Source organism: Phoenix dactylifera, chromosome 8 (assembly GCF_051530095.1).
Source record: "Phoenix dactylifera cultivar Ajwa chromosome 8, Ajwa_hap1_PhDact_Kaust_v1.1, whole genome shotgun sequence".
Taxonomy (NCBI): Eukaryota; Viridiplantae; Streptophyta; class Magnoliopsida; order Arecales; family Arecaceae; genus Phoenix; species Phoenix dactylifera.
The window spans coordinates 6,694,518-6,709,247 of record NC_143197.1 but is presented as its reverse complement, the minus strand read 5'-3'; the positions used below and the strand labels follow the sequence as shown (position 1 = coordinate 6,709,247).

General features: G+C 39.7%; 2 protein-coding genes across 4 annotated transcripts; one reads left to right on the top strand and one right to left on the bottom strand.

The window, feature by feature from the left end:
* Positions 1-419: 419 nt before the first annotated feature.
* Positions 420-8,012, top strand: LOC103701037 (protein rolling protein). Of its 3 annotated transcripts, none has more exons than XM_039124406.3 (8): positions 420-848; positions 4,666-4,699; positions 5,023-5,256; positions 5,587-5,676; positions 7,022-7,087; positions 7,205-7,296; positions 7,549-7,596; positions 7,674-8,012. In XM_039124406.3, the coding sequence occupies exons 1-8, from the start codon at positions 502-504 to the stop codon at positions 7,789-7,791; spliced, it is 1,029 nt and encodes a 342-aa protein (XP_038980334.2). In that variant the 5' UTR covers positions 420-501; the 3' UTR covers positions 7,792-8,012. The 3 variants fall into 3 exon arrangements, with proteins under 3 accessions (XP_038980334.2, XP_088558724.1, XP_038980335.2); XM_039124407.3 differs by lacking the exon at positions 420-848 and adding an exon at positions 2,836-3,402; XM_088702598.2 differs by lacking the exon at positions 7,022-7,087.
* Positions 8,013-13,144: 5,132 nt separating this feature from the next.
* On the bottom strand, positions 13,145-13,910 carry LOC103701036 (ubiquitin-ribosomal protein eS31 fusion protein). The gene has a single exon (XM_008782972.6). The coding sequence runs from the start codon at positions 13,796-13,798 to the stop codon at positions 13,328-13,330; it is 471 nt and encodes a 156-aa protein (XP_008781194.1). The 5' UTR covers positions 13,799-13,910; the 3' UTR covers positions 13,145-13,327.
* Positions 13,911-14,730: the final 820 nt, after the last annotated feature.

Genomic DNA, 14,730 nt, shown 5'->3' with positions numbered 1-14,730 from the left:
AAGTGGCTCACAGGAAGAACTTTTCTTCAGAATTTTTTTTGGTATTTTTTTCGAATTTTTTCATATTCTGAAAGAGATGAAATCAAGAAGTATTTATAGAGGTAATTATGCAGGAATAAATGTATTTTTTTGCGGATGCGACCGCGGTAATTTTATAAACACATTTCCTGAAATTCAAACGAAAAAAAAAAAAAGAAGAAGGAAAAATCGGCAGCGGGCGCCAGCAGGCGCATTTAATTTTTCCTTCGGAGACAGCAGCTTCCCGAAGCCAATAAGTCCAAGCAAACATTTGTTTATGCGTGTATAGCACCTACGCCACACCATATATCAAATGTTGTGAGGTTTGTACTACAGTGATGACCATGATGCACACCACCTCACGGTCAAAACTACCAGCCTCCCATTAGACCATCAGTTCCAACAATCTCATTTCAGAGACATCTACTGCCCTCTGCTAAGAGGGCAAGTCTTCAAAGTTCTCCACTGGCACCTAACAGTGCAATGGCCCTCGAGGTCCGGTGGTATGATTTCCCTTGCTTCGCCATTGTCGCCGGTGCCGTCGTCGGCTCCTTATGGGTGCTCGCCAGCAGAGAGGGCGGCGAGCACCGGGATGACCGGACCGAGTACGAGAGCTTGTTGATGGTCGCTGCACCAGACGGCGAGGGTGGCGGGGGAACTGCGCCGGGGACTGGGCATGTGGGCAGCGCCCGGCTGTGGACGAGCTGCTGGCGTGGGCTTCATCCGGCATGGCTGCTTGGTCTCAGGCTTGCGGCCATGGTCACCATGATTGGGGTCTTATCCTGGGACATCTTGACCTACGATCCAAGCATCCTGTTGTACTACACCGAGTATGGTATTCTTAAACCATTCTATATGTAGTGCTGGTAGAAATCATCATTTATACTGCAATGGTTTCATTTACCAGTTAACGATTATGTACACTAAAGATGACGTAGGTGATCATATAGTAGTTGTCATATAGTAGTTGTCTGGGGTAGCATCAAGATATGCAAACGTTATAGTACCATACCTATATAAGATGTAGGTGCAATTTGGAACTCAATTACTGGAAGGTATAATTATTAGATTATTTTTTGAAAAAAAAACAATGTAGTTGGCTACTGGAATTTCATAGCAGTATATCTGCTGATAATTGGAGGAAACATAGCGGCAATTGTCATGAGTTAGCATCATGATATTGCTACTTTAATCACTCTTAATCATTCCCATCTCCAATTAGCAACCAATTCATATAATGCAACAACATGTGATATTTGTAGTTCATCTCTGTTAAATTGAATTTAACTGTGAACAGATAATTTGGGACATTAGATTATGCCATCTACTGCGACGTTTGAAAACAGAAAAATACGAAACTAGAGACTGTTCCTTTTAGTGATAGTTTGACAAAACCTGTATAGTAATTTAATTTGGGACATAATCTTCTTTTTATGTGCGTCTCATATCATTTTTCCTCTTTTTTTACAAATTCTCTGACACGCATAAGAACCCTATATCAATACTTTGGTTTGATTGTTCTCACTTGTTAGACACTGTCAAAATTAATTTTTGTGTAAGACCAAATTATCAAAAGTAATACTTGTTGCTAAGTAGGTATGTTGTTGTTGACTCTCATTAGTATCGCTTGAAACTAAAAATATTAATAGTTAGTAGCTTAAATTTATAGACAAGTGTCCTCTATCAGAAGTCTCCCATTCGAAACCAATGCAATACATAAGAATAGCTATTTGATACTGTCACTGAGAATGTATCCAAACCTCTTCCTTGCACTACAACAATTGGAACTTCACACATGCAATGCAAATAACAACATAGAGATAATAATTAAAAAAAATATTTGATGGGTGATTCTTATTAGACTAGCTAATGATTATTTTAGACTCCAGTTCAAGCCAAATGTAAGAAAAGAACTGCTCATTTGATTAATAATAATAAATCTTCTTTGCCGTCTGGGTCAACAAGCATCCATGCTAAGGATCTCCAGCTACTTCACCCGTCAACAAATAGATGATCATTCTTTTTTATTTTTTTTCTATGGGAGAAAGTCACCAGCAAAGTTGAAACAGTATCTACCATCTTTTCAGGACATAAAAAGCGTATGTATGAGATTTTTAAAAATAAAATGTATAAAATTTTGTTTGTTTGGGAGGATTACATCCGTTCTTTGTTAGAGATGGCAAAGGATTGGATAGGCTAATATCCATGCCCATCCTGTAATTAAAAACTCTGTACTCATATCGGCCTTGTACTTGTCTTAGGTCAGGTGAGATGGATGAAGCATATTGTAATGAATCTGGTCGAGTTGGATTCGGATAATTATAACAATATACCCTATAGCTATAATTAATGAGATAATAACTTCTATATAAATAGAAGAAATATATAGTTTAGATTCACTTTTTGATTAGATAAAAAGAAATTTAGTGTATAACAAAACTACAATATTTTAATAAAAAACTGCTTTTATATAAGTCAAATTAATTGGGAGCTTCAAAACAAAATAGATAAAAATAATTAATTGGTGTGATTTTTATAATATATATATTAAAATAGTAAATTTCTAAATAAATGAGGGAAGGAAGGTGCTGCTACAGCTACCATCTATTAAGTGAATCAAATATATATATATATATATATATATATATATATATATATATATTATGTTAGATTTGATTGGGAGCAAAATATATTATTACAGTTGGATGCTTGATGGATGTGCTAAAATTGTTATCCCCGCTCCTCCTTTGTACTTAAAAGAAAAAAATAAAAAAAAAGTTAATGATTATAAAAAATCTTGCATGGATTTTCCTGCAGACGGTATTCTCCTTAGATATTACGACACGCGTAAACATGATGTCACGCGATACTGGTGGCTCAGCAGCAGGCGTCTTACAAAGACTTTTCACTTTTAAGCAGCCCCCACCCGAAAAAAAGAAAGACTTTTTGATCAAAAAAAAAAAAAAGAAATACTTTAAAGCAGGCCTCCGCCTCCAGAAGATTTCCCTCGCTCCATTAATTCTTCAACCCCCCACACCACCCCTCTCTCCGGATGGCCATACTGATGGCCGGAACCCTAGGTTTACCGCTGTTCGTGGCGGAGATAGCGTCAGGAGGGGAGGGGCTGGACTACTGGATGCGGTGGCAGGTGCTCCCCTGCGCTTTGATCATCGTGGCGCCGGCGGCCGCGGCGGTGGCCGTGGTCGTGAGATCAAGGGGGGAGCCCCTGAGAGCCGTGAATCTTTGGGTCCCGTGCTGGAGAAAGGTGCACCCTCTCTGGCTTCTGGGGTACCGGGGACTCGTGTTCTTGACCATGTCCTGGTTGCTCTACCGTATGATTGTTCTTTACGGGCGTGGCATCTCCGTTTTCTACTTCTATACTCAGTGAGACCTCTCTTCCGTCTTGATTCTTTTTGATAATTTCACACTTATGTGTCCGCTTTATTAGCACCTCATTCGGTGCAGCGGAGCCGGTATGCCCTTTCGAGGATTTTATCGATTTTTTCTGGAAATTTTGGATCATTGTGAATTGATCAATAATTCTATAATTTTATAAATAATCATTCTCTTTAGAAAAAAGAAAAATTAAACCGACTTTTTTCTTTCTCGATTACAAGAATCGAATTGTCTTGTTCTGTGTGAGAAATTTCTAGATGCTGGAAGTTTTGAATCGCAGTAATTAGAAAGTTGAAGACTTTCGCAAATTGGTTTGTGCGAGCTGTTTGACTGAGCGAGTCTTTCAGCCATACAATGTAGAAGGAGGGAAGTGAAAGAGAACGTAGAGGTTGTCTTTTAATTTCCTCTGGTTTGCACTCCTAATTTTGTAGAACTTTGAAACCATTAACAGGTGGCTTTAGTTGAGTGCTTGGCACTTCAAGGGAAGTGGAACTAGATGGTTGGAGAGTAAGGAGACAAGTGTGCGGGAAAAGGTGATTATGGGCTTTAAAAGTGGTGGAAAAGATTGGAGTGGGAAACTCTTATCTCAAACTTGTTTGTTGAGTGGGAAGTTGTTGCTATCTCAGGGGAAAAGTTCGATCTTGGACTTGAATAAAGGATGAGGTGGACGAAAGAAACCTAATTTTAGATGCATGAATAATTGTCAGACTAGGAAGAGTTGAGTTGTTTTTTCTTTTCCTCAGAATGCTAATTCAGGAATTTAGAGAAGTTTTATGTGTAAATGATGGACTAAATTATGCTAATCATAAGTTCTGGAAACAAGGTTCTCGAATCCACTAGTGTTATCTTCAGCTTCATTTGTTTTTACAGTTTCTTAGTTGGTTGTGCTTTGGGATGCTCCTTGTGTTATGAAGTCATGGTTTTTCTAGTAATATAAAATTTCTTTGTATTATTTTCTCCACTTTTTCGTGCCTAGAGTTGGTCTCATGTTATAATAGCTGTATTTCCTTTTTTCCCTGTAAATTCTGTATCATCGGTTTTATTTTATAAAGAATTACCACTTTCTATAAAATTCAATGAAAATATGATGGCAGGAGCTGTATCTTCATTAGTCAACTTGTTATTAAAGGTTAAATTGTTCCTTTGATATCTGGTGTGATGTTTATGTAAAATGTAACTAGATGAGATGCTGCACCTTTGTTATAGAGGATTTTTTTATCATTTGATTTTTCTCATGTAAATGATCTGCAGGTGGACGTTTACATTGGTCATCGTCTATTTTGCAGTAAGTCCCTACAATGGTACCTTTTGTTATTTTATATCAAGACTTCATGCAATAGGTTTTCTAACATTTTCATGATACCTTTTTTTATTGTTATAGTTTCATGATATTATTTAAAAGAAAATTTCCATGCTCCTACAAGGAGAACATAATTATAATGCACTCCAAGATCGTATCCGCTTCTTTCTCCTCTCTCCACCCCCCATGAACAGCACAAACATAAGTATATACACCTTAATGTTATCTATGAAGTTGCATCCAGTTTTGTCCCCTCAAAAAAAGGAAGTTGCATCCATATTGATTTTTTTTAATATATCTGCTTATAGATTGCCACCTTGATTTCTGCTCATGGGTGTTGGATTTATTCAAAACAACAAATCAGTGAAAGTGAGGAGGCCAATGGATTCCTTAAAAGAGATTTTGAACAGAATAGACATGCAACCCTAACATTCAGAAAGAACAGAAACATGGATGCAGTAAGATTGCAAAGCCATCATGATCAAGAAGTGACTGAGAAAAGAGCTGGATTCTGGGGATACATGATGCAAATTGTCTATCAGGTTAGCATTACATCTCTCTTTTCTGGCATTTCTGGCATTGTCATTGTAGGTGCAATTTAAAATGTCATTAGTTATTTTAATTTTTATATGAAGTTTCCAAGATTTGTCTAATATAAATAATATATTGTTTAATTGCATTCACATGCATTTATCTATTTTGATTTTTTTTTTGTTGTTGGTCTAAACAGTCCTATGAGTCCAGAATTTGTCTCTATCCACTAAGCTTAATCCAGTCATAAATTTAGTAGCTTTTCAATTCTGCAGCTGTTATTCCTTTTTTTGGGTCATTTTTCTTACTATACAACTGAAACCAACTCATTCATTTGACAGACTAGCGCAGGTGCCGCATTGCTGACAGATGTTGTGTTTTGGGGTCTTCTAGTACCATTTCTATCTTCAGAACATTTCAGCCTGAATCTGGTGGGTAATGTCTAAACAAAAACTATTAAGATGATTTCTTCTTTTTCTTTTTATAAACTTACCAACTCTGAATGTGGGAGCCATTATATAATTCCTGTAGTCTTGTGGATATTTTGCTGAAAGAAAAGAAAAAAAAATATAGATCATAGACAGTTTCTAAATTTATTTGGGAATGCCTAGACTGATTTTTAAGCAGTACTTTAAATATGTGGATTGGAATTGCACAAATTTATGGTGGACTTCAGCGAGTCTAGTAATAGCCAAAGTCAGAGCCTTTACGCAATTTTATAGGGGACTTCAGGAAATATAGTCATAACCAAAGGCGAAAGCCTTAAACATGAACCCTATATAGTAAAAAACAAATACCCTGTCTAGACCAAAACAAGAAGATTAGAACCAACAGTCAGTGCTGTTCCTGTAAGCATTTCAGGTGGCCCCATTCTGTGGATTAAACAACCTTTATTTATTTCCATACAGCTTGTTGTCTGTTTATTGGTCATTTCTCTTCGATATCTTCAATAATATCTTGTGGAAATTAGTGACCAGTTTCTTTCAGATGCTAGATCACAAAAAGGCTGTGCATCCTATATGATGTTAAAGATGTGTCACTTGCTCGTACTGTCCCATGGAAGACACTTGCCAGTTAACAAGCTACTACAGTTCAAGCTCATCAATTATTTAGAACACTGAACATGAAAATCTGCAGCGATATTTAGACCATGGATTGTCATTTAAAATGTGCTATAATCATTTCATTATGCATTATGAAATTGGTTGAAAGCATACCTTTTACCTTCGCAGCTCTCTGTCACTGTAAACTCAAAGAAATAATATATACTTACATTAGCTCTAGGGGAAAAAAAGGAAATCTTCCTTTGATGGCAATTTTCTCGGGGATATAGGCTGAAATTCCATCCTTTATCAATGCCCGAAAAAGAAAAAAGAAACATACTAGAAACATTTGGTCTCTGAAATTCCAGCGCCTGTCTGATGCATTTACCCATTTCTCCCATACCGTTGAAGGAAAAGACCCTCCTTTTTTTAGAGCACCACAAGTATTAAACACACCATAACTTTTTTGTTGTGTCCACATGGCTTTGTTGTTTTGGTAAAACTCAATGGCTTTTCTTGTCAAATTTATAAAGAAGGTTATTGTTTGGTGAAATTATAATTAAAGAAATCACCTTTATTTATGGTTGGTAGACATTCATGATGTCAGAAACTTGATAAGTGGTAAGTTTTTCTGTAGTTTTTACATTATTTATGTTAATTCGTCCAAAATATCATCTTTGCATGATTTATACTTACTGTGTTTTTCTGTATGATGCTGACCATTGTATTGCAGCTAATGGGTTGCATGCATTCTCTTAACGCCATCTTTCTTCTCCTTGATACTGCCCTCAACAATCTGGTATATACTAGAGCAATATAATGCATACAATATAGTTACTTTTCTATAATTTTAAAAAGAAACTCATCCATGTACCAAAAAAACAAGAAACTGATCTAAACCTTGTTATTGTTTCAGCCTTTTCCTGCATTCCGAATGGCATATTTTGTTCTGTGGAGCTGTATCTATGTAACTTTTCAGTGGGTCCTGCATGCTTGTGGTTTTTCTTGGTGAGTAATAATCTTTCAGTTCAGCTCATTACATTAAAAGATGCATCACATAGCGACAGGGTAAAACAAAACTCGGACCAAATTTTGTGTGTGTGTGTGTGTGTGTGTGTGTGTGAGAGAGAGAGAGAGAGAGGATGGAGGTGGCAGCAGCTTGCATCATATTTTTTCCACACATCTTAGATGTTTCCTAACTCTTGCACAAGATCCACTATCTCATGATGTTGAACATAATTTAGAGTTATGTTTCTCCAGGTGGCCTTACCCTTTTCTTGAGCTAGGAACTCCTTGGGCTCCTCTGTGGTAATTATCAGTTTTCTGATCCATTATCTGCCATTCATTTGATTTTTGATACTGATGGACGGGCATTCAATTCGCAGGTATTTCTGTATGGCATTGATTCATATTCCATGTTATGCCTTCTATTGGTTGATTGTAAAAGCAAAAGACACATTCTTGCCAAAGGTTTTTCCTGATGCGTTTGTAACGTCATCCTAGTATCAAAACAGTATATATTATGTCAGAAGATTGCATCATATCAGAGGACTGGTTCATAGTATTGCAGTATACAGATTTTTCGCCCAGACATCGAAGCGATTCTTGTACTGCTTCTTGTTTCTATATCCTTGGTAAACTTGGGTACATACGATGAAACTTATAGCAATAAGCAGTGTACTGTAAGATCCAAAACAGTAAGGTGTTTATCATGTTCCTCTTTATGTTTTGATATCATAAAGTAGCAAAGCTATAGCCATTGAGTTGGAATAAGTTAAGATGCCAATAGATGGAGTGGATCCTGTTGGGGGAAAAACCCCAAGTCATACCGCCACGGAGGCGCTCGGCTAGAGAACATCGACCGGAAAGGCGCTCGGCCAAAGAGCGCCGACCAGAAAGCTGCTCGGCCAAAGGATGCCGACCAGGAAGGCGCTCGACTAGAAGGCGCCGACCAGAGTGCGCGCCAAGAGGTGCCCAACCAAAATAAGCTGCTCGGTTAGAAAGTGCCGACCAAAGACAGCGCCGAGGCGCTCTGCTAGAAGGTGCTCGCCTAAAGGGCGCCGACCAGGAGTACTCAAAGCAGCCCCGCCACAGGGCGCCCCATTGGGCGATCAGCTCGGCTCGGCACCCTCGCCGAGCCGATGCCTTAACCAAATGTTCAACCTCCGCCTAAAGTCCAAGGGACTTGACAACTCCTACGGCTTGCGACCTGTCACTATCTCCAAGCCATCAAGGCATAAGATCTCCTCAGGCGTTCGGCACGACCTGCCATTAATGCATGAGACTCCCTCAAGTCTCCGATGCACTCAGGCATTTAATGAACACGGCCCAAGACGATCTCCGGATCACTGAACCATCAGAACGTATGGCTCTCCCTGACCGCCGGTTCATTCGGTAATAAATGCACTTACCATCTACGGACCCCAGGCCCACCGCAGCCGGCGGTTCAACCACTCCAACAGGTCCGATCGACCGTGACAACTCCCTGATTCCGGTCTGATCCGGTCCCGTTCTCCACTACGCCATTAATGGGCCACATGGTGCCCAATTATTATAAAACAGGACAAACCTCCTGTCACCTCCCAGGTAACAAAAATCCTCCTATAAAAGGAAACCTGGAGGGAAAAGGGAGGGGGGACCAAAACGGGAGAAAAAACCCGAAGCTCTCTCTGTCTTCTCCACATACTCTCCTCCCTGCTCTCTCCACATACTTGCCCCCTCTGACTTAGGCATCGGAGGGCCGGCGCCGGGGAGCCCGGCCACCGGCTTTTTTGCAGGACAGGACCGGACTGGACGCACTCCCCTTAGGACTCGCACACCCCCCGCGGCGGAGGACGCAGCAAGCCGGCGCACCGCCGTCCGCCTCCTGTAGCAGCGGAGCTCCTCCTTCCCCGGCTTCGCGGCGGCCCCCGCGTCCAATTTCCAGCAACAGTTGGCGCTAGAGGAAGGGACCAAAACGGGAGGAAAAACCCGAAGCTCTCTCTGTCTTCTCCACATACTCTCCTCCCTGCTCTCTCCACATACTTGCCCCCTCTGACTTAGGCATCGGAGGGCCGGCGCCGGGGAGCCCGGCCACCGGCTTTTTTGCAGGACAGGACCGGACTGGACGCACTCCCCTTAGGACTCGCACACCCCCCGCGGCGGAGGACGCAGCAAGCCGGCGCACCGCCGTCCGCCTCCTGTAGCAGCGGAGCTCCTCCTTCTCCGGCTTCGCGGCGGCCCCCGGGTCCAATTTCCAACAACAGATCCATTGAACAAAGGGTAATTATTCATGTGGATATGATGGAAACTTCCGGGGCGGGCAGACATGTTTCAGCATCGGTGAAGGATGAGATTGTCAGCTTAAATAGAAAGATAACCAAATAAGCCGACTGACGGGATTGCCATGGAAATGTTTCAGATTGGACTTTCAAGCTATTAATGGATAACCAGCCGCAGTTGTGCATTCTGATTCAATAATTTGGTCACAGATGCTAACCCAGTGATGGTTAGCCGCTAAACAGCATCATGCCTAGGGGTGCAATCAAGCCGAGTCTGAGTCAAATAGCTAAAGGCTTCAACTAGACTCGATTTAAAAACTTGAGCTTGACACTCAACTTGAGATGGATCAAGCATTAATGGTTAAGTTGAAGCTCCACTCGGTAATAAAAAGAATAATACTCGAGATCTATTTTTCCCGGCTCAAATATTAATCAAGCCATACTTGCGCTCAAATTCGAGCCCAGGTCATAATTCAAATAATAATAATAATAAAATATACCATAATAGTATATTTTTAAATATTAAATTAATAATATACAATATATATAATATAATATTGTCAATATATATTGTCAATATATAATATAATATATATATACCATAATTGCTATTCAGATGCAGACTCTAAAAAATGTTTGAGCTATTCAAGCTTAATAATAATCTAGTCAAACCGAGCTAAAATTCAAGTCGGATCCCAGCTCAAGCGGCTCAACTTATTTATACCTCTGTTGATGCCTAATTGATAGCGCATTTTTTTTTATCATTTTAATTTTGAACCTTGAGCAACAATGGCATTTCATTTGCATCTGAGTAAGCACATAGTTTGATTGATGCTTTTTTTGGATATGGGGAAACCTAATCCATTTGCAATACTTAGCATGGAGACCATGGTCCAGGAGGTATTGGCTGAATGGAACAAATCCTTCTCAACATGGGTAAATTGGGTTTGACCGGAATCAGTTAAAGGCACAACCTGACATCCAAGCCAATACATACAGATTGTTGGAATTCATAACCTACATCCATGGGAAGCTTCCCACATCTAGTAATTGATAATACTGTTCAATAAAACACTACGAGGTGGATAAGGATCTGATCCCACATCCACTGTTTTCTGGTGGAGATAATGGGACCGATCCCTTGCCAAGTAGTCCGATGGAACTTTGACACCTATCAGGAAACATCGCTATTGACCTGTAGCATGAAGTAAACAGGCATGCTTGCTGCTTGGCGACGCTATCCACTGCTGAAACTGAGCCCACATAACCGAGCCCCAAGACTATTACACAGCTAGGAAAGATTTACACTATTATACAGCTAGGAATTCAGTCAACTATAAAAGCTCTTTCAATTAGGAAAGATTTTTTTAGGAACGTTCGCTTCAGAGGGCATAAAAGTTTCTGAACCAATTTTTGACAGAAGGAAAAAGAGAGATGCTAAGAAATACGTCAAGATCAATGGTGCATTTTGTGGGGGGTGGGCGGGTAAAATCTGCTCAAGTAGATGATCAACAAAAAGATTTAGATAGAAGAAATCAACAAAATGTTACATTACTCGTAAAAACACATGCGGGATGACTAGGTAAGAAGGTGAATTTGGAAGAACATTAAAATTTGATTGAGCATGTAAATAGAAGAGATTAGAACATAAGAACTTGTGGAATGTATGAGCTGGCAATTCAAATGACAGGAAACCAACAAGAAGGAACATTTTTCTTGACTCGTGTGAATAATGATTTATTGCAATGTTTAACAGTGGTGCTTGCATCGACAGGTTATAAAATAAGGCTTCAAAGTTCGAACGCATAAACAAGCAATTAAGATAAAAAAACAAAATGTAATATTACTTGTAAAATCACATGTGAGATGAATTGGTACAGTGAATATGGAACAACATAATAATTTGATTGAGCATGTAAATAGAAGAGATTAGAATATAAGAACTTGTGGAATGTATGAGTTGGCAATTCAAATCATAGGAAACCAACAAGAAGGAACATTTCTTGACTCATGTCAGTAATGATTTATTGCAAAGTTTAACAGTGGTGTTTGCATAGAAGACCAACAGGTTATAAAATGAGGCTTCTAAGTTTGAATGCATAAACAATCAATTAAGACAAAAAACATTTTACAACCGACTGAAAAAAATTGCCAAGCAAAACCGGAGTTTGCTGTCTTTTACATTCATCTTATTGAGAGAGATGGATGAAAACATAAGCAACCAACTCAGAGCAAGATGGAATACAAGTAATTCTGATTAATTGTTCAGTTGATGCTATCCAAAAAGACTAAGAGAAACTTTTAAACTTTTAATGCTCGGATAGCCAATGCAATGCACTTGAGATGTCGCAGACCTCATTTTTAACAGGTACAGTGAAAAAAATTAGAAGAAAACAACCTTTGATGCCAAATAATCTTACAAATTTCCCCCAGTTTTTTAAGATGACCACAGATTACTCAGTTATGAAACAAAAAATAAGATAACACCGAAGTATGATTAGATAAATAAGAACTACAAGGCAATAGCAAATGTCAAAGCCAAAAAGACAAGTGGATTTCCATGAACATTGGAAACGATTATGTTGTTAACATATAACTAATACTCAAACCCAGAGAAGCGGACATAAATTATTGGTGTGTACAAGCATACGCGCACCTGCACACACCAACATTTGATCCCAGTCATAAGTTTTCAGCCCTTCTACACACAGGAGGAGGAGAAAGACGAGGTGCAGAGTAAATTTAACACCAGAAAAAAGCCCACGAAGAAAGCCTATCAACTACAAGGATGCATGCTCATGATCCATGGCCCCTCAATATGTAAATAAAACAAGGTAATAAAGTGACCAGATCAACGTATCACTGCCATCCTTTATCTAAAAAGAACAGCATGTCAGAATCAAACTAAAGCAAGGAATCATCAGCCATGAAAATCCAATTTGAAATGTATCAGCCTCCGATAAATAAGAAAAAGATTATCTGAAACCAGGAAGCTGTCTAACGTCTGACTTCTAAGCTCAAAGGATAAACCATCAAAGGAATGAGAATATTAAGGTAAATCAGAATTTAGATGAATGCATATAAAATTTGATCTGAGTATACTAGATGGAGCACACCTGGTTCGTCTATAATTGATAGAGTGTTAAATAGGATGAGACTGAACTAGGTTCAATTATTGAACCCATAACACTCAATCAGAAAGCAGGAAACAGGAATATGTGACTACATTTAAAGGATATATTGAGAAAAAGCTTGGACAATTTGTAGCACATAATAACGATTGGCAAAGAATTATCCATCAGTCTTGCCCTATTTACAATATTTTAAGACCAAATAATCAAAATCGATCAACTTCAGTGTAAACAACAGTATAATAATAACCTGACAGAGATCACATTTTCAGTATTACGTCAACATCCCCCAACAATATAAACAGATTAACAGAACAAAAAAAAAACAAAACAAAACACAACCATCCAGCATTCTCTACTTCAAATAATTTAAAAAACGCAATAAAGGAATCTAACCACAAACATCAACAAGCAAAAAAAATCCAAACAACAATCATCCACAACGATTAACCATCAAACAAGCAATTCTAGCAATAACACAATTCCAATTTCAAATGTACCATAACTAATCCATCGCATAAACAATAACCAAAAATTTAGGACTCAAATATTATTTTCTGTCCTCCAGACTTAAGACTTGACATTAAGCAACCACTAAAGCAAAAGCTCTCTCTATCGATCTCCAATCGGCTCTTTCTCTCCGATACGTTACTCACCTCCGGCCTTCTGGTAGACGTAGGTGAGGCCGCACTTGCCGCAGTAGTGGCGATCGAAGTGGTTGGCCATGAAGGTCCCGGCGCCACACTCGGCGTTGGGGCACTCCTTCCTCAGCCTGGTAACCTTTCCCGAGTCGTCGACCTTATAAAATTGCAGCACGGCAAGCTTGACCTTCTTCTTCTTGTGCTTTATTTTCTTGGGCTTCGTGTACGTCTTCTTCTTTCTCTTCTTGGCTCCACCGCGGAGGCGGAGGACGAGATGAAGGGTGGACTCCTTCTGGATGTTGTAGTCGGCGAGGGTGCGGCCGTCTTCGAGCTGTTTTCCGGCGAAGATGAGGCGCTGCTGGTCCGGGGGGATGCCCTCCTTGTCCTGGATCTTGGCCTTGACGTTGTCGATCGTGTCCGAGGACTCGACCTCGAGGGTGATGGTCTTGCCCGTGAGGGTCTTCACGAAGATCTGCATCTTGCCGGCGCTGGAGGAGCGCGGCCTCTCTCAGGTGGTGGAGGGCCGCAGCCGCTAGGGTTAGGGTTTGGGAAAAAGTGGGGTCTCCGAAGCGCTAGGGTTTTGGGAGGCCGCCCGCCAGAGAAATTTATATGGTTGAGACTGCATTGTGGTGTCTCGCGGCGGAGAAGTTCGCATCGAGGATGACTGATCCTGCCCGTCCGATTTTCATCGGTGAGCAGAAGTTGGCAAACTGTGTGTTAACAGACAGCGCTCGCGATACACCAGACCGAATCCTGTGCTTAACCGGTGTAACCTCGAGCTCGGATGGAAATAAAATCGAATCCAGCTTCATTTGAGCCTAACTGATTCAAGCTTGAACATGATTCATAAGGGTTAAAAATAGTTTCACATTAAGCTTCATTTCTACTCAATAAGACTTTAGCATAATATATTTTGCTAAATATTGTAAGATTTAATTTAACAACTGAGCCTTAAATCATTCAGCATATAACCAACAATGTTCGAGCTCAAATTAAGCTTGAAGCAACCATGAAGTGGTTTCAACTTAATAATTTTTTATGAGCTGCTTGAAATAGAATTTTTGGCTCAATTTGAAAATAAGTTCAAAGATCAAAATAACAAATAAGTGAAGCTTATTTTTTTATTTTTGAGCTTGTAATTACAAACCAAATCCGACTTGATTTAGTTTGGCTCTGTTACATCTGTTGTGGGTCCGATATATCATGGTAAATTGTGGATGCATTACAAGTGGTGCACCTCGCCAACTCTATAAGGTAGAAAAGTTCATGATCTAGCATGAATGCAGGGTCCTCGCTCTGATCGCCACTACCTCCAATGAGCCCTCTTCGGTCATCTCACTTGCCAACAAATCTCGACAATGGAAATGCAATCTTTTAAATATAAAGATGTCAAATTTCTTCAAGAACAAT

Coding starts and splice junctions, on each gene's coding strand:
- LOC103701036 (XM_008782972.6), bottom strand. CDS start 13,798: ATGCAGATCTTCGTGAAGACCCTCACGGGCAAGACCATCACCCTCGAG.
- LOC103701037 (XM_039124406.3), top strand. CDS start 502: ATGGCCCTCGAGGTCCGGTGGTATGATTTCCCTTGCTTCGCCATTGTC. Junction 4,700..5,022: donor TGGTCATCGTCTATTTTGCA/GTAAGTCCCTAC, acceptor ATCTGCTTATAG/ATTGCCACCTTGATTTCTGC. Junction 5,257..5,586: donor TGATGCAAATTGTCTATCAG/GTTAGCATTACA, acceptor TTCATTTGACAG/ACTAGCGCAGGTGCCGCATT.